General features: G+C 49.4%; 1 protein-coding gene across 18 annotated transcripts in view; it reads left to right on the top strand.

Annotated features, from left to right (window-relative positions):
- Positions 1-20095, top strand: part of OBSCN (obscurin, cytoskeletal calmodulin and titin-interacting RhoGEF) — a 176801-nt gene that overhangs the window by 61785 nt on the left and 94921 nt on the right. For all 18 annotated transcript variants that reach the window (XM_059695760.1, XM_059695776.1, XM_059695774.1 and 15 more), the window contains exons 15-21: positions 1735-2010; positions 4499-4774; positions 7265-7540; positions 10034-10309; positions 12802-13077; positions 15565-15840; positions 18332-18607. In XM_059695760.1, coding sequence (XP_059551743.1) covers positions 1735-2010; positions 4499-4774; positions 7265-7540; positions 10034-10309; positions 12802-13077; positions 15565-15840; positions 18332-18607 — 1932 coding nt within the window. The remainder of the gene's footprint in view (positions 1-1734; positions 2011-4498; positions 4775-7264; positions 7541-10033; positions 10310-12801; positions 13078-15564; positions 15841-18331; positions 18608-20095) is intronic.

Here is a 20095-nt window from a genome sequence, read left to right as displayed (position 1 = left end):
AGGAGCTTCTCACACACCGCACGCCTAGTTGAAGACAAGTAACTATAGCGATAGCCCTTGATTGTTGAGTCAGCATTTATGTCATAGTATTTCCTAAGGACACATGTGTATTTGTCCCTGTCCATGGTGTTCACAGAGATGTCTGTGAACTTACTGTATTTTCATTTAGTTAGGAGAGTTTTTACCTCAATTCAACATCCAGGTGCCTCTAACTAACAGTTTGGTGTTTTAAGTGTGTACAACAGCTTGTGGGTGTGAATAGATACAGAAAAAAAAAATCCACCAAACATTTGTAATTGCTACTTTAGGAGAATATGACAAATTATTTTGTAGGAGTAAATATGAAAAGGTTTCAGGAATGACCAGATTATTAGAAACTACGTGAACAGTGGCAGACGATCTTGACAGCTCAAATAGTCCTACAACCGTTTCAATCAATGGAATCACAGTGGGAAAAAGAAGGGAAAAAAAAGACCTTATAGGTGAAGATGAAACCCCCGTGGCTCCACTGGAAATTGTATGAACTATTCCGTAAGGAAAGTATTGCATGTGCATGGAGATCCTTCTACAGCTGGAGAAGGACACTCCGTCTCTGGTTTATTATGCGGCAACAGCATGGCATCTATCACCACCATCTGATAGGGAGAGTTGAAATAGTGGGCCAATGCATTGTGGAGACCAAGCCCAAAATCTGAAGTTAAGTAGAATCAAAATGAATCGGCAGTGTATTAAGAGGACGATGCACTATAATGAAAGACACGGCCCGGGTGTGTGAGCACCACAAAGGTCAGCAAATCAACATACCTCATGACGTGAGCAGATTGAAACTAAAATATGAAGGGATCGCCTCATCAAAGCAGAGTTGAGTTTGATAACATTTAACGTCAGAAATGTGGAAGAAACAGTTTATCAATATCTCTCCATGCCACAGATTCTGAACCAGTTAGAAATAAAACGGTTCATCCTTCTTGTGATAAATGCCACTGAAGGAAAACCAGCTAACCACACTAAGTGACACTTGAAAGCTGTGCCTGTGAGATCAGGGTCCAGGCAACGGGGCTCACAGTCACCACTTTTGTCAGCAGGAAAGCAGGAAATAAAGTGAAACAGACAAAAGTGTGAAAAAACGGAAGTGGAATTCCGATAATATGACTTGCGCAAAAGATAAATTATTGGACTTGGTGGGAGTGGGGAGGAATATTATGGTGTCCAAAATCCCCATGAACAGACACACCGCAGAAGAGCAAACAGTAAAGACCGAAAGCATAGCAAAGGGCCACCACTTTGTGAGTCATCCAAACCATGGAAGAGACAGGCTCAGGAGGCACAGCTCAGTGCCTAGGTGGCCAGCAGGTGACACAGAGAGTGCGGGTGGGAGGTGGAGCCCAGGAACTGTCCCTCGCTGGGTGGGAATGCTCCCTGCACAACCGGGAAAGACTTGCCCACCTAGGGAGGGTGTGCGCACACCTCCTGGTCTGCAGTCCCTGTGCTCGAGGGTGTGTGCTCCGGAGAAGTCCTTCACGGTGTCTCCAGCGGGGACCGCTCCCTGGGCAGTGGTCCATGTGCAGATGAATGAGCTACTTGTGCTGAGAAGGTGCTGGGGCTTCTGCGGGTCACACAGAGCCTTGAGAATTTTCCCGTCCTGCCACCTCCCAGCTGAGTCCTTCCGTCCCCAGTGCTGTCCTCCTGATTTAGAAAATATCTTTGACCCTGTGTGTCTGTCATTGTCCCCAGAGCCCACGGTGGTGTTTGCCAAGGAGCAGTCGGCACACAGCGAGGTGAAGGCCACGGCCGGGGCCAGTGCCACGCTGAGCTGCGAGGTGGCCCAGGCTCAGACGCAGGTGACGTGGTACAAGGATGGCAAGAAGCTGAGCGGGAGCTCGAAAGTGCGCGTGGAGGCCACGGGCTGCACCCGGCGGCTGGTGCTGCAGCAGGCGGCGAAGGGGGACAGCGGGGAGTACAGCTGCGAGGCCGGGGGCCAGAAGGTCACCTTCAACCTAGATGTCCCAGGTCGGTTCTTTGGTGGCACTAACTTAGCCTTGTGTGTAGGTAATGACTACAGCCGGACACACCTGGGGCCCTTTCCACTGGACCTCACCTCTTTAGCCTTCTATCCTCCATCTCCCATATCATCCCAGTGGTGGGGCCAGACCAGGCTGGGTGGGCAGAGTGTGAGCAGAAGGGAGAGGTGTTCCTGTACAAGCTGAGTGGTGCTCAGGTTTTGCTCAGTCATAGTTCCCAGCACCTGCCAGAGATTTCTGGGTGCCCCTCTCCAGCCGGGACTCGGGCTCTACCTTTCACGTGGAGTCTGAGGTAGACCAGACGTCTCTTACCTGTGTTATGTGTGAATCTCCTACTCCCCAAGTCCTGGTAGCTCCCAAATGCCCACGGCCAGCAACACGGGCAGAGACACGTTTGAATTTCATTACAACAGAATGTCGGGGAGTTCCTGCCACCCAATCTTACTTGGATCCATCTCAGACTGAACAGGGTGTTAGCAAATTGCAGTTTCTTAGGGCACTGCTTTGCATGTGGATGGAGAAGTTACTGGATCCTCACTTGTCGCAAAATGTAGATCCGTGTTTTCTTGCAAGGTCTGTGCAAAAAAGTACAGAGACCAGAGGATTGGCCCACGTGTATCGGGGTCCTGTACCTGTGCGGTCTGGAATTCTCCTCCTAAAGTACATCTCGGTTTGTTGTTGAGTCCCGCGTCAGAATCCCCTGGGACTCTGATGTATACCAGATTTGGTCATGGAGAGGAATAAGGAGCTTCTCACACACCGCACGCCTAGTTGAAGACAAGTAACTATAGCGATAGCCCTTGATTGTTGAGTCAGCATTTATGTCATAGTATTTCCTAAGGACACATGTGTATTTGTCCCTGTCCATGGTGTTCACAGAGATGTCTGTGAACTTACTGTATTTTCATTTAGTTAGGAGAGTTTTTACCTCAATTCAACATCCAGGTGCCTCTAACTAACAGTTTGGTGTTTTAAGTGTGTACAACAGCTTGTGGGTGTGAATAGATACAGAAAAAAAAAATCCACCAAACATTTGTAATTGCTACTTTAGGAGAATATGACAAATTATTTTGTAGGAGTAAATATGAAAAGGTTTCAGGAATGACCAGATTATTAGAAACTACGTGAACAGTGGCAGACGATCTTGACAGCTCAAATAGTCCTACAACCGTTTCAATCAATGGAATCACAGTGGGAAAAAGAAGGGAAAAAAAAGACCTTATAGGTGAAGATGAAACCCCCGTGGCTCCACTGGAAATTGTATGAACTATTCCGTAAGGAAAGTATTGCATGTGCATGGAGATCCTTCTACAGCTGGAGAAGGACACTCCGTCTCTGGTTTATTATGCGGCAACAGCATGGCATCTATCACCACCATCTGATAGGGAGAGTTGAAATAGTGGGCCAATGCATTGTGGAGACCAAGCCCAAAATCTGAAGTTAAGTAGAATCAAAATGAATCGGCAGTGTATTAAGAGGACGATGCACTATAATGAAAGACACGGCCCGGGTGTGTGAGCACCACAAAGGTCAGCAAATCAACATACCTCATGACGTGAGCAGATTGAAACTAAAATATGAAGGGATCGCCTCATCAAAGCAGAGTTGAGTTTGATAACATTTAACGTCAGAAATGTGGAAGAAACAGTTTATCAATATCTCTCCATGCCACAGATTCTGAACCAGTTAGAAATAAAACGGTTCATCCTTCTTGTGATAAATGCCACTGAAGGAAAACCAGCTAACCACACTAAGTGACACTTGAAAGCTGTGCCTGTGAGATCAGGGTCCAGGCAACGGGGCTCACAGTCACCACTTTTGTCAGCAGGAAAGCAGGAAATAAAGTGAAACAGACAAAAGTGTGAAAAAACGGAAGTGGAATTCCGATAATATGACTTGCGCAAAAGATAAATTATTGGACTTGGTGGGAGTGGGGAGGAATATTATGGTGTCCAAAATCCCCATGAACAGACACACCGCAGAAGAGCAAACAGTAAAGACCGAAAGCATAGCAAAGGGCCACCACTTTGTGAGTCATCCAAACCATGGAAGAGACAGGCTCAGGAGGCACAGCTCAGTGCCTAGGTGGCCAGCAGGTGACACAGAGAGTGCGGGTGGGAGGTGGAGCCCAGGAACTGTCCCTCGCTGGGTGGGAATGCTCCCTGCACAACCGGGAAAGACTTGCCCACCTAGGGAGGGTGTGCGCACACCTCCTGGTCTGCAGTCCCTGTGCTCGAGGGTGTGTGCTCCGGAGAAGTCCTTCACGGTGTCTCCAGCGGGGACCGCTCCCTGGGCAGTGGTCCATGTGCAGATGAATGAGCTACTTGTGCTGAGAAGGTGCTGGGGCTTCTGCGGGTCACACAGAGCCTTGAGAATTTTCCCGTCCTGCCACCTCCCAGCTGAGTCCTTCCGTCCCCAGTGCTGTCCTCCTGATTTAGAAAATATCTTTGACCCTGTGTGTCTGTCATTGTCCCCAGAGCCCACGGTGGTGTTTGCCAAGGAGCAGTCGGCACACAGCGAGGTGAAGGCCACGGCCGGGGCCAGTGCCACGCTGAGCTGCGAGGTGGCCCAGGCTCAGACGCAGGTGACGTGGTACAAGGATGGCAAGAAGCTGAGCGGGAGCTCGAAAGTGCGCGTGGAGGCCACGGGCTGCACCCGGCGGCTGGTGCTGCAGCAGGCGGCGAAGGGGGACAGCGGGGAGTACAGCTGCGAGGCCGGGGGCCAGAAGGTCACCTTCAACCTAGATGTCCCAGGTCGGTTCTTTGGTGGCACTAACTTAGCCTTGTGTGTAGGTAATGACTACAGCCGGACACACCTGGGGCCCTTTCCACTGGACCTCACCTCTTTAGCCTTCTATCCTCCATCTCCCATATCATCCCAGTGGTGGGGCCAGACCAGGCTGGGTGGGCAGAGTGTGAGCAGAAGGGAGAGGTGTTCCTGTACAAGCTGAGTGGTGCTCAGGTTTTGCTCAGTCATAGTTCCCAGCACCTGCCAGAGATTTCTGGGTGCCCCTCTCCAGCCGGGACTCGGGCTCTACCTTTCACGTGGAGTCTGAGGTAGACCAGACGTCTCTTACCTGTGTTATGTGTGAATCTCCTACTCCCCAAGTCCTGGTAGCTCCCAAATGCCCACGGCCAGCAACACGGGCAGAGACACGTTTGAATTTCATTACAACAGAATGTCGGGGAGTTCCTGCCACCCAATCTTACTTGGATCCATCTCAGACTGAACAGGGTGTTAGCAAATTGCAGTTTCTTAGGGCACTGCTTTGCATGTGGATGGAGAAGTTACTGGATCCTCACTTGTCGCAAAATGTAGATCCGTGTTTTCTTGCAAGGTCTGTGCAAAAAAGTACAGAGACCAGAGGATTGGCCCACGTGTGTCGGGGTCCTGTACCTGTGCGGTCTGGAATTCTCCTCCTAAAGTACATCTCGGTTTGTTGTTGAGTCCCGCGTCAGAATCCCCTGGGACTCTGATGTATACCAGATTTGGACATGGAGAGGAATAAGGAGCTTCTCCCACACCGCACGCCTAGTTGAAGACAAGTAACTATAGCGATAGCCCTTGATTGTTGAGTCAGCATTTATGTCATAGTATTTCCTAAGGACACATGTGTATTTGTCCCTGTCCATGGTGTTCACAGAGATGTCTGTGAACTAACTGTATTTTCATTTATTTAGGAGAGTTTTTACCTCAATTCGACATCCAGGTGCCTCTAACTAACAGTTTGGTGTTTTAAGTGTGTACAACAGCTTGTGGGTGTGAATAGATACAGAAAAAAAAAATCCACCAAACATTTGTAATTGCTACTTTAGGAGAATATGACAAATTATTTTGTAGGAGTAAATATGAAAAGGTTTCAGGAATGACCAGATTATTAGAAACTACGTGAACAGTGGCAGACGATCTTGACAGCTCAAATAGTCCTACAACCGTTTCAATCAATGGAATCACAGTGGGAAAAAGAAGGGAAAAAAAAAGACCTTATAGGTGAAGATGAAACCCCCGTGGCTCCACTGGAAATTGTATGAACTATTCCGTAAGGAAAGTATTGCATGTGCATGGAGATCCTTCTACAGCTGGAGAAGGACACTCCGTCTCTGGTTTATTATGCGGCAACAGCATGGCATCTATCACCACCATCTGATAGGGAGAGTTGAAATAGTGGGCCAATGCATTGTGGAGACCAAGCCCAAAATCTGAAGTTAAGTAGAATCAAAATGAATCGGCAGTGTATTAAGAGGACGATGCACTATAATGAAAGACACGGCCCGGGTGTGTGAGCACCACAAAGGTCAGCAAATCAACATACCTCATGACGTGAGCAGATTGAAACTAAAATATGAAGGGATCGCCTCATCAAAGCAGAGTTGAGTTTGATAACATTTAACGTCAGAAATGTGGAAGAAACAGTTTATCAATATCTCTCCATGCCACAGATTCTGAACCAGTTAGAAATAAAACGGTTCATCCTTCTTGTGATAAATGCCACTGAAGGAAAACCAGCTAACCACACTAAGTGACACTTGAAAGCTGTGCCTGTGAGATCAGGGTCCAGGCAACGGGGCTCACAGTCACCACTTTTGTCAGCAGGAAAGCAGGAAATAAAGTGAAACAGACAAAAGTGTGAAAAAACGGAAGTGGAATTCTGATAATATGACTTGCGCAAAAGATAAATTATTGGACTTGGTGGGAGTGGGGAGGAATATTATGGTGTCCAAAATCCCCATGAACGGACACACCGCAGAAGAGCAAACAGTAAAGACCGAAAGCATAGCAAAGGTCCACCACTTTGTGAGTCATCCAAACCATGGAAGAGACAGGCTCAGGAGGTACAGCTCAGTGCCCTAGGTGGCCAGCAGGTGACACAGGGAGTGCGGGTGGGAGGGGGCGCCCAGGAACTGTCCCTCGCTGGTTGGGAATGCTCCCTGCACAACCGGGAAAGACTTGCCCACCTAGGGAGGGTGTGCGCACACCTCCTGGTCTGCAGTCCCTGTGCTCGAGGGTGTGTGCTCCGGAGAAGTCCTTCACGGTGTCTCCAGCGGGGTCCGCTCCCTGGGCAGTGGTCCATGTGCAGATGAATGAGCTACTTGTGCTGAGAAGGTGCTGGGGCTTCTGCGGGTCACACAGAGCCTTGAGAATTTTCCCGTCCTGCCACCTCCCAGCTGAGTCCTTCCGTCCCCAGTGCTGTCCTCCTGATTTAGAAAATATCTTTGACCCTGTGTGTCTGTCATTGTCCCCAGAGCCCACGGTGGTGTTTGCCAAGGAGCAGTCGGCACACAGCGAGGTGAAGGCCACGGCCGGGGCCAGTGCCACGCTGAGCTGCGAGGTGGCCCAGGCTCAGACGCAGGTGACGTGGTACAAGGATGGCAAGAAGCTGAGCGGGAGCTCGAAAGTGCGCGTGGAGGCCACGGGCTGCACCCGGCGGCTGGTGCTGCAGCAGGCGGCGAAGGGGGACAGCGGGGAGTACAGCTGCGAGGCCGGGGGCCAGAAGGTCACCTTCAACCTAGATGTCCCAGGTCGGTTCTTTGGTGGCACTAACTTAGCCTTGTGTGTAGGTAATGACTACAGCCGGACACACCTGGGGCCCTTTCCACTGGACCTCACCTCTTTAGCCTTCTATCCTCCATCTCCCATATCATCCCAGTGGTGGGGCCAGACCAGGCTGGGTGGGCAGAGTGTGAGCAGAAGGGAGAGGTGTTCCTGTACAAGCTGAGTGGTGCTCAGGTTTTGCTCAGTCATAGTTCCCAGCACCTGCCAGAGATTTCTGGGTGCCCCTCTCCAGCCGGGACTCGGGCTCTACCTTTCACGTGGAGTCTGAGGTAGACCAGACGTCTCTTACCTGTGTTATGTGTGAATCTCCTACTCCCCAAGTCCTGGTAGCTCCCAAATGCCCACGGCCAGCAACACGGGCAGAGACACGTTTGAATTTCATTACAACAGAATGTCGGGGAGTTCCTGCCACCCAATCTTACTTGGATCCATCTCAGACTGAACAGGGTGTTAGCAAATTGCAGTTTCTTAGGGCACTCCTTTGCATGTGGATGGAGAAGTTACCGGATCCTCACTTGTCGCAAAATGTAGATCCGTGTTTTCTTGCAAGGTCTGTGCAAAAAAGTACAGAGACCAGAGGATTGGCCCACGTGTGTCGGGGTCCTGTACCTGTGCGGTCTGGAATTCTCCTCCTAAAGTACATCTCGGTTTGTTGTTGAGTCCCGCGTCAGAATCCCCTGGGACTCTGATGTATACCAGATTTGGACATGGAGAGGAATAAGGAGCTTCTCCCACACCGCACGCCTAGTTGAAGACAAGTAACTATAGCGATAGCCCTTGATTGTTGAGTCAGCATTTATGTCGTAGTATTTCCTAAGGACACATGTGTATTTGTCCCTGTCCATGGTGTTCACAGAGATGTCTGTGAACTAACTGTATTTTCATTTAGTTAGGAGAGTTTTTACCTCAATTCGACATCCAGGTGCCTCTAACTAACAGTTTGGTGTTTTAAGTGTGTACAACAGCTTGTGGGTGTGAATAGATACAGAAAAAAAAAAATCCACCAAACATTTGTAATTGCTACTTTAGGAGAATATGACAAATTATTTTGTAGGAGTAAATATAAAAAGGTTTCAGGAATTGACCAGATTATTAGAAAACTATATGAACAGTGGCAGACGATCTTGACAGCTCAAATAGTCCTACAACCGTTTCAATAAATGGAACCACAGTGGGAAAAAGAAGGGAAAAAAAAGACCATATAGGTGAAGATGAAACCCCCGTGGCTCCACTGGAAAATTGTCTGAACTATTCCGTAAGGAAAGTATTGCATGTGCATGGAGATCCTTCTAGAGCTAGAGAAGGACACACAGTCTCTGGTTTATTATGCGGCAACAGCATGGCGTCTATCGCCACCATCTGATAGGGAGAGTTGAAATAGTGGGCCAATGCATTGTGGAGACCAAGCCCAAAATCTGAAGTTAAGTAGAATCAAAATGAATCGGCAGTGTATTAAGAGGACGATGCACTATAATGAAAGACACGGCCCGGGTGTGTGAGCACCACAAAGGTCAGCAAATCAACATACCTCATGACGTGAGCAGATTGAAACTAAAATATGAAGGGATCGCCTCATCAAAGCAGAGTTGAGTTTGATAACATTTAACGTCAGAAATGTGGAAGAAACAGTTTATCAATATCTCTCCATGCCACAGATTCTGAACCAGTTAGAAATAAAACGGTTCATCCTTCTTGTGATAAATGCCACTGAAGGAAAACCAGCTAACCACACTAAGTGACACTTGAAAGCTGTGCCTGTGAGATCAGGGTCCAGGCAACGGGGCTCACAGTCACCACTTTTGTCAGCAGGAAAGCAGGAAATAAAGTGAAACAGACAAAAGTGTGAAAAAACGGAAGTGGAATTCTGATAATATGACTTGCGCAAAAGATAAATTATTGGACTTGGTGGGAGTGGGGAGGAATATTATGGTGTCCAAAATCCCCATGAACGGACACACCGCAGAAGAGCAAACAGTAAAGACCGAAAGCATAGCAAAGGTCCACCACTTTGTGAGTCATCCAAACCATGGAAGAGACAGGCTCAGGAGGTACAGCTCAGTGCCCTAGGTGGCCAGCAGGTGACACAGGGAGTGCGGGTGGGAGGTGGCGCCCAGGAACTGTCCCTCGCTGGGTGGGAATGCTCCCTGCACAACCGGGAAAGACTTGCCCACCTAGGGAGGGTGTGCGCACACCTCCTGGTCTGCAGTCCCTGTGCTCGAGGGTGTGTGCTCCGGAGAAGTCCTTCACGGTGTCTCCAGCGGGGACCGCTCCCTGGGCAGTGGTCCATGTGCAGATGAATGAGCTACTTGTGCTGAGAAGGTGCTGGGGCTTCTGCGGGTCACACAGAGCCTTGAGAATTTTCCCGTCCTGCCACCTCCCAGCTGAGTCCTTCCGTCCCCAGTGCTGTCCTCCTGATTTAGAAAATATCTTTGACCCTGTGTGTCTGTCATTGTCCCCAGAGCCCACGGTGGTGTTTGCCAAGGAGCAGTCGGCACACAGTGAGGTGAAGGCCACGGCCGGGGCCAGTGCCACGCTGAGCTGCGAGGTGGCCCAGGCTCAGACGCAGGTGACGTGGTACAAGGATGGCAAGAAGCTGAGCGGGAGCTCGAAAGTGCGCGTGGAGGCCACGGGCTGCACCCGGCGGCTGGTGCTGCAGCAGGCGGCGAAGGGGGACAGCGGGGAGTACAGCTGCGAGGCCGGGGGCCAGAAGGTCACCTTCAACCTAGATGTCCCAGGTCGGTTCTTTGGTGGCACTAACTTAGCCTTGTGTGTAGGTAATGACTACAGCCGGACACACCTGGGGCCCTTTCCACTGGACCTCACCTCTTTAGCCTTCTATCCTCCATCTCCCATATCATCCCAGTGGTGGGGCCAGACCAGGCTGGGTGGGCAGAGTGTGAGCAGAAGGGAGAGGTGTTCCTGTACAAGCTGAGTGGTGCTCAGGTTTTGCTCAGTCATAGTTCCCAGCACCTGCCAGAGATTTCTGGGTGCCCCTCTCCAGCCGGGACTCGGGCTCTACCATTCACGTGGAGTCTGAGGTAGACCAGACGTCTCTTACCTGTGTTATGTGTGAATCTCCTACTCCCCAAGTCCTGGTAGCTCCCAAATGCCCACGGCCAGCAACACGGGCAGAGACATGTTTGAATTTCATTACAACAGAATGTTGGGGAGTTCCTGCCACCCAATCTTACTTGGATCCATCTCAGACTGAACAGGGTGTTAGCAAATTGCAGTTTCTTAGGGCACTCCTTTGCATGTGGATGGAGAAGTTACCGGATCCTCACTTGTCGCAAAATGTAGATCCGTGTTTTCTTGCAAGGTCTGTGCAAAAAAGTACAGAGACCAGAGGATTGGCCCACGTGTGTCGGGGTCCTGTACCTGTGCGGTCTGGAATTCTCCTCCTAAAGTACATCTCGGTTTGTTGTTGAGTCCCGCGTCAGAATCCCCTGGGACTCTGATGTATACCAGATTTGGACATGGAGAGGAATAAGGAGCTTCTCCCACACCGCACGCCTAGTTGAAGACAAGTAACTATAGCGATAGCCCTTGATTGTTGAGTCAGCATTTATGTCATAGTATTTCCTAAGGACACATGTGTATTTGTCCCTGTCCATGGTGTTCACAGAGATGTCTGTGAACTAACTGTATTTTCATTTAGTTAGGAGAGTTTTTACCTCAATTCGACATCCAGGTGCCTCTAACTAACAGTTTGGTGTTTTAAGTGTGTACAACAGCTTGTGGGTGTGAATAGATACAGAAAAAAAAAATCCACCAAACATTTGTAATTGCTACTTTAGGAGAATATGACAAATTATTTTGTAGGAGTAAATATAAAAAGGTTTCAGGAATTGACCTGATTATTAGAAAACTATATGAACAGTGGCAGACGATCTTGACAGCTCAAATAGTCCTACAACCGTTTCAATAAATGGAACCACAGTGGGAAAAAGAAGGGAAAAAAAAGACCTTATAGGTGAAGATGAAACCCCCGTGACTCCACTGGAAAATTGTCTGAACTATTCCGTAAGGAGAGTATTGCATGTGCATGGAGATCCTTCTAGAGCTAGAGAAGGACACCCAGTCTCTGGTTTATTATGCGGCAACAGCATGGCATCTATCGCCACCATCTGATAGGGAGAGTTGAAATAGTGGGCCAATGCATTGTGGAGACCAAGCCCAAAATCTGAAGTTAAGTAGAATCAAAATGAATCGGCAGTGTATTAAGAGGACGATGCACTATAATGAAAGACACGGCCCGGGTGTGTGAGCACCACAAAGGTCAGCAAATCAACATACCTCATGACGTGAGCAGATTGAAACTAAAATATGAAGGGATTGCCTCATCAAAGCAGAGTTGAGTTTGATAACATTTAACGTCAGAAATGTGGAAGAAACAGTTTATCAATATCTCTCCATGCCACAGATTCTGAACCAGTTAGAAATAAAACGGTTCATCCTTCTTGTGATAAATGCCACTGAAGGAAAACCAGCTAACCACACTAAGTGACACTTGAAAGCTGTGCCTGTGAGATCAGGGTCCAGGCAACGGGGCTCACAGTCACCACTTTTGTCAGCAGGAAAGCAGGAAATAAAGTGAAACAGACAAAAGTGTGAAAAAACGGAAGTGGAATTCCGATAATATGACTTGTGCAAAAGATAAATTATTGGACTTGGTGGGAGTGGGGAGAAATATTATGGTGTCCAAAATCCCCATGAACGGACACACCGCAGAAGAGCAAACAGTAAAGACCGAAAGCATAGCAAAGGTCCACCACTTTGTGAGTCATCCAAACCATGGAAGAGACAGGCTCAGGAGGTACAGCTCAGTGCCCTAGGTGGCCAGCAGGTGACACAGGGAGTGCGGGTGGGAGGGGGCGCCCAGGAACTGTCCCTCGCTGGTTGGGAATGCTCCCTGCACAACCGGGAAAGACTTGCCCACCTAGGGAGGGTGTGCGCACACCTCCTGGTCTGCAGTCCCTGTGCTCGAGGGTGTGTGCTCCGGAGAAGTCCTTCACGGTGTCTCCAGCGGGGACCGCTCCCTGGGCAGTGGTCCATGTGCAGATGAATGAGCTACTTGTGCTGAGAAGGTGCTGGGGCTTCTGCGGGTCACACAGAGCCTTGAGAATTTTCCCGTCCTGCCACCTCCCAGCTGAGTCCTTCCGTCCCCAGTGCTGTCCTCCTGATTTAGAAAATATCTTTGACCCTGTGTGTCTGTCATTGTCCCCAGAGCCCACGGTGGTGTTTGCCAAGGAGCAGTCGGCACACAGCGAGGTGAAGGCCACGGCCGGGGCCAGTGCCACACTGAGCTGCGAGGTGGCCCAGGCTCAGACGCAGGTGACGTGGTACAAGGATGGCAAGAAGCTGAGCGGGAGCTCGAAAGTGCGCGTGGAGGCCACGGGCTGCACCCGGCGGCTGGTGCTGCAGCAGGCGGCGAAGGGGGACAGCGGGGAGTACAGCTGCGAGGCCGGGGGCCAGAAGGTCACCTTCAACCTAGATGTCCCAGGTCGGTTCTTTGGTGGCACTAACTTAGCCTTGTGTGTAGGTAATGACTACAGCCGGACACACCTGGGGCCCTTTCCACTGGACCTCACCTCTTTAGCCTTCTATCCTCCATCTCCCATATCATCCCAGTGGTGGGGCCAGACCAGGCTGGGTGGGCAGAGTGTGAGCAGAAGGGAGAGATGTTCCTGTACAAGCTGAGTGGTGCTCAGGTTTTGCTCAGTCATAGTTCCCAGGACCTACCAGAGATTTCTGGGTGCCCCTTTCCAGCGGGGCCTCGGGCTCTACCTTTCACGTGGAGTCTGAGGTAGACCAGACGTCTCTTACCTGTGTTATGTGAATCTCCTACTCCCCAAGTCCTGGTAGCTCCCAAATGCCCACGGCCAGCAACACGGGCAGAGACACGTTTGAATTTCATTACAACAGAATGTCAGGGAGTTTCTGCCACCCAATCTTACTTGGATCCATCTCAGACTGAACAGGGTGTTAGCAAATTGCAGTTTCTTAGGGCACTCCTTTGCATGTGGATGGAGAAGTTACTGGATCCTCACTTGTCGCAAAATGTAGATCCGTGTTTTCTTGCAAGGTCTGTGCAAAAAAGTACAGAGACCAGAGGATTGGCCCACGTGTATCGGGGTCCTGTACCTGTGCGGTCTGGAATTCTCCTCCTAAAGTACATCTCGGTTTGTTGTTGAGTCCCGCGTCAGAATCCCCTGGGACTCTGATGTATACCAGATTTGGTCATGGAGAGGAATAAGGAGCTTCTCACACACCGCACGCCTAGTTGAAGACAAGTAACTATAGCGATAGCCCTTGATTGTTGAGTCAGCATTTATGTCATAGTATTTCCTAAGGACACATGTGTATTTGTCCCTGTCCATGGTGTTCACAGAGATGTCTGTGAACTTACTGTATTTTCATTTAGTTAGGAGAGTTTTTACCTCAATTCAACATCCAGGTGCCTCTAACTAACAGTTTGGTGTTTTAAGTGTGTACAACAGCTTGTGGGTGTGAATAGATACAGAAAAAAAAAATCCACCAAACATTTGTAATTGCTACTTTAGGAGAATATGACAAATTATTTTGTAGGAGTAAATATGAAAAGGTTTCAGGAATGACCAGATTATTAGAAACTACGTGAACAGTGGCAGACGATCTTGACAGCTCAAATAGTCCTACAACCGTTTCAATCAATGGAATCACAGTGGGAAAAAGAAGGGAAAAAAAAAGACCTTATAGGTGAAGATGAAACCCCCGTGGCTCCACTGGAAATTGTATGAACTATTCCGTAAGGAAAGTATTGCATGTGCATGGAGATCCTTCTACAGCTGGAGAAGGACACTCCGTCTCTGGTTTATTATGCGGCAACAGCATGGCATCTATCACCACCATCTGATAGGGAGAGTTGAAATAGTGGGCCAATGCATTGTGGAGACCAAGCCCAAAATCTGAAGTTAAGTAGAATCAAAATGAATCGGCAGTGTATTAAGAGGACGATGCACTATAATGAAAGACACGGCCCGGGTGTGTGAGCACCACAAAGGTCAGCAAATCAACATACCTCATGACGTGAGCAGATTGAAACTAAAATATGAAGGGATCGCCTCATCAAAGCAGAGTTGAGTTTGATAACATTTAACGTCAGAAATGTGGAAGAAACAGTTTATCAATATCTCTCCATGCCACAGATTCTGAACCAGTTAGAAATAAAACGGTTCATCCTTCTTGTGATAAATGCCACTGAAGGAAAACCAGCTAACCACACTAAGTGACACTTGAAAGCTGTGCCTGTGAGATCAGGGTCCAGGCAACGGGGCTCACAGTCACCACTTTTGTCAGCAGGAAAGCAGGAAATAAAGTGAAACAGACAAAAGTGTGAAAAAACGGAAGTGGAATTCCGATAATATGACTTGCGCAAAAGATAAATTATTGGACTTGGTGGGAGTGGGGAGGAATATTATGGTGTCCAAAATCCCCATGAACAGACACACCGCAGAAGAGCAAACAGTAAAGACCGAAAGCATAGCAAAGGGCCACCACTTTGTGAGTCATCCAAACCATGGAAGAGACAGGCTCAGGAGGCACAGCTCAGTGCCTAGGTGGCCAGCAGGTGACACAGAGAGTGCGGGTGGGAGGTGGAGCCCAGGAACTGTCCCTCGCTGGGTGGGAATGCTCCCTGCACAACCGGGAAAGACTTGCCCACCTAGGGAGGGTGTGCGCACACCTCCTGGTCTGCAGTCCCTGTGCTCGAGGGTGTGTGCTCCGGAGAAGTCCTTCACGGTGTCTCCAGCGGGGACCGCTCCCTGGGCAGTGGTCCATGTGCAGATGAATGAGCTACTTGTGCTGAGAAGGTGCTGGGGCTTCTGCGGGTCACACAGAGCCTTGAGAATTTTCCCGTCCTGCCACCTCCCAGCTGAGTCCTTCCGTCCCCAGTGCTGTCCTCCTGATTTAGAAAATATCTTTGACCCTGTGTGTCTGTCATTGTCCCCAGAGCCCACGGTGGTGTTTGCCAAGGAGCAGTCGGCACACAGCGAGGTGAAGGCCACGGCCGGGGCCAGTGCCACGCTGAGCTGCGAGGTGGCCCAGGCTCAGACGCAGGTGACGTGGTACAAGGATGGCAAGAAGCTGAGCGGGAGCTCGAAAGTGCGCGTGGAGGCCACGGGCTGCACCCGGCGGCTGGTGCTGCAGCAGGCGGCGAAGGGGGACAGCGGGGAGTACAGCTGCGAGGCCGGGGGCCAGAAGGTCACCTTCAACCTAGATGTCCCAGGTCGGTTCTTTGGTGGCACTAACTTAGCCTTGTGTGTAGGTAATGACTACAGCCGGACACACCTGGGGCCCTTTCCACTGGACCTCACCTCTTTAGCCTTCTATCCTCCATCTCCCATATCATCCCAGTGGTGGGGCCAGACCAGGCTGGGTGGGCAGAGTGTGAGCAGAAGGGAGAGGTGTTCCTGTACAAGCTGAGTGGTGCTCAGGTTTTGCTCAGTCATAGTTCCCAGCACCTGCCAGAGATTTCTGGGTGCCCCTCTCCAGCCGGGACTCGGGCTCTACCTTTCACGTGGAGTCTGAGGTAGACCAGACGTCTCTTACCTGTGTTATGTGTGAATCTCCTACTCCCCAAGTCCTGGTAGCTCCCAAATGCCCACGGCCAGCAACACGGGCAGAGACACGTTTGAATTTCATTACAACAGAATGTCGGGGAGTTCCTGCCACCCAATCTTACTTGGATCCATCTCAGACTGAACAGGGTGTTAGCAAATTGCAGTTTCTTAGGGCACTCCTTTGCATGTGGATGGAGAAGTTACCGGATCCTCACTTGTCGCAAAATGTAGATCCGTGTTTTCTTGCAAGGTCTGTGCAAAAAAGGACAGAGACCAGAGGATTGGCCCATGTGTGTCGGGGTCCTGTACCTGTGCGGTCTGGAATTCTCCTCCTAAAGTACATCTCGGTTTGTTGTTGAGTCCCGCGTCAGAATCCCCTGGGACTCTGATGTATACCAGATTTGGACATGGAGAGGAATAAGGAGCTTCTCCCACACCGCACGCCTAGTTGAAGACAAGTAACTATAGCGATAGCCCTTGATTGTTGAGTCAGCATTTATGTCATAGTATTTCCTAAGGACACATGTGTATTTGTCCCTGTCCATGGTGTTCACAGAGATGTCTGTGAACTAACTGTATTTTCATTTAGTTAGGAGAGTTTTTACCTCAATTCGACATCCAGGTGCCTCTAACTAACAGTTTGGTGTTTTAAGTGTGTACAACAGCTTGTGGGTGTGAATAGATACAGAAAAAAAAATCCACCAAACATTTGTAATTGCTACTTTAGGAGAATATGACAAATTATTTTGTAGGAGTAAATATAAAAAGGTTTCAGGAATTGACCTGATTATTAGAAAACTATATGAACAGTGGCAGACGATCTTGACAGCTCAAATAGTCCTACAACCGTTTCAATAAATGGAACCACAGTGGGAAAAAGAAGGGAAAAAAAAGACCTTATAGGTGAAGATGAAACCCCCGTGGCTCCACTGGAAAATTGTCTGAACTATTCCGTAAGGAGAGTATTGCATGTGCATGGAGATCCTTCTAGAGCTAGAGAAGGACACCCAGTCTCTGGTTTATTATGCGGCAACAGCATGGCATCTATCGCCACCATCTGATAGGGAGAGTTGAAATAGTGGGCCAATGCATTGTGGAGACCAAGCCCAAAATCTGAAGTTAAGTAGAATCAAAATGAATCGGCAGTGTATTAAGAGGACGATGCACTATAATGAAAGACACGGCCCGGGTGTGTGAGCACCACAAAGGTCAGCAAATCAACATACCTCATGACGTGAGCAGATTGAAACTAAAATATGAAGGGATCGCCTCATCAAAGCAGAGTTGAGTTTGATAACATTTAACGTCAGAAATGTGGAAGAAACAGTTTATCAATATCTCTCCATGCCACAGATTCTGAACCAGTTAGAAATAAAACGGTTCATCCTTCTTGTGATAAATGCCACTGAAGGAAAACCAGCTAACCACACTAAGTGACACTTGAAAGCTGTGCCTGTGAGATCAGGGTCCAGGCAACAGGGCTCACAGTCACCACTTTTGTCAGCAGGAAAGCAGGAAATAAAGTGAAACAGACAAAAGTGTGAAAAAACGGAAGTGGAATTCCGATAATATGACTTGCGCAAAAGATAAATTATTGGACTTGGTGGGAGTGGGGAGGAATATTATGGTGTCCAACATCCCCATGAACGGACACACCGCAGAAGAGCAAACAGTAAAGACCGAAAGCATAGCAAAGGTCCACCACTTTGTGAGTCATCCAAACCATGGAAGAGACAGGCTCAGGAGGTACAGCTCAGTGCCCTAGGTGGCCAGCAGGTGACACAGGGAGTGCGGGTGGGAGGTGGCGCCCAGGAACTGTCCCTCGCTGGTTGGGAATGCTCCCTGCACAACCGGGAAAGACTTGCCCACCTAGGGAGGGTGTGCGCACACCTCCTGGTCTGCAGTCCCTGTGCTCGAGGGTGTGTGCTCCGGAGAAGTCCTTCACGGTGTCTCCAGCGGGGACCGCTCCCTGGGCAGTGGTCCATGTGCAGATGAATGAGCTACTTGTGCTGAGAAGGTGCTGGGGCTTCTGCGGGTCACACAGAGCCTTGAGAATTTTCCCGTCCTGCCACCTCCCAGCTGAGTCCTTCCGTCCCCAGTGCTGTCCTCCCGATTTAGAAAATATCTTTGACCCTGTGTGTCTGTCATTGTCCCCAGAGCCCACGGTGGTGTTTGCCAAGGAGCAGTCGGCACACAGCGAGGTGAAGGCCACGGCCGGGGCCAGTGCCACGCTGAGCTGCGAGGTGGCCCAGGCTCAGACGCAGGTGACGTGGTACAAGGATGGCAAGAAGCTGAGCGGGAGCTCGAAAGTGCGCGTGGAGGCCACGGGCTGCACCCGGCGGCTGGTGCTGCAGCAGGCGGCGAAGGGGGACAGCGGGGAGTACAGCTGCGAGGCCGGGGGCCAGAAGGTCACCTTCAACCTAGATGTCCCAGGTCGGTTCTTTGGTGGCACTAACTTAGCCTTGTGTGTAGGTAATGACTACAGCCGGACACACCTGGGGCCCTTTCCACTGGACCTCACCTCTTTAGCCTTCTATCCTCCATCTCCCATATCATCCCAGTGGTGGGGCCAGACCAGGCTGGGTGGGCAGAGTGTGAGCAGAAGGGAGAGGTGTTCCTGTACAAGCTGAGTGGTGCTCAGGTTTTGCTCAGTCATAGTTCCCAGCACCTGCCAGAGATTTCTGGGTGCCCCTCTCCAGCCGGGACTCGGGCTCTACCTTTCACGTGGAGTCTGAGGTAGACCAGACGTCTCTTACCTGTGTTATGTGTGAATCTCCTACTCCCCAAGTCCTGGTAGCTCCCAAATGCCCACGGCCAGCAACACGGGCAGAGACACGTTTGAATTTCATTACAACAGAATGTCGGGGAGTTCCTGCCACCCAATCTTACTTGGATCCATCTCAGACTGAACAGGGTGTTAGCAAATTGCAGTTTCTTAGGGCACTCCTTTGCATGTGGATGGAGAAGTTACCAGATCCTCACTTGTCGCAAAATGTAGATCCGTGTTTTCTTGCAAGGTCTGTGCAAAAAAGGACAGAGACCAGAGGATTGGCCCACGTGTGTCGGGGTCCTGTACCTGTGTGGTCTGGAATTCTCCTCCTAAAGTACATCTCGGTTTGTTGTTGAGTCCCGCGTCAGAATCCCCTGGGACTCTGATGTATACCAGATTTGGACATGGAGAGGAATAAGGAGCTTCTCCCACACCGCACGCCTAGTTGAAGACAAGTAACTATAGCGATAGCCCTTGATTGTTGAGTCAGCATTTATGTCATAGTATTTCCTAAGGACACATGTGTATTTGTCCCTGTCCATGGTGTTCACAGAGATGTCTGTGAACTAACTGTATTTTCATTTAGTTAGGAGAGTTTTTACCTCAATTCGACATCCAGGTGCCTCTAACTAACAGTTTGGTGTTTTAAGTGTGTACAACAGCTTGTGGGTGTGAATAGATACAGAAAAAAAAAAATCCACCAAACATTTGTAATTGCTACTTTAGGAGAATATGACAAATTATTTTGTAGGAGTAAATATGAAAAGGTTTCAGGAATTGACCAGATTATTAGAAAACTATATGAACAGTGGCAGACGATCTTGACAGCTCAAATAGTCCTACAACCGTTTCAATAAATGGAACCACAGTGGGAAAAAGAAGGGAAAAAAACGATGAAACCCCCGTGGCTCCACTAGAAAATTGTCTGAACTATTCCGAAAGGAGAGTATTGCATGTGCATGGAGATCCTTCTAGAGCTAGAGAAGGACACACAGTCTCTGGTTTATTATGCGGCAACAGCATGGCATCTATCGCCACCATCTGATAGGGAGAGTTGAAATAGTGGGCCAATGCATTGTGGAGACCAAGCCCAAAATCTGAAGTTAAGTAGAATCAAAATGAATCGGCAGTGTATTAAGAGGACGATGCAC

The sequence above is a fragment of the Myotis daubentonii genome, chromosome 5, assembly GCF_963259705.1.
Source record: "Myotis daubentonii chromosome 5, mMyoDau2.1, whole genome shotgun sequence".
NCBI classification, from domain to species: domain Eukaryota; kingdom Metazoa; phylum Chordata; class Mammalia; order Chiroptera; family Vespertilionidae; genus Myotis; species Myotis daubentonii.
This window is presented reverse-complemented; position numbering and strand designations above follow the sequence as displayed.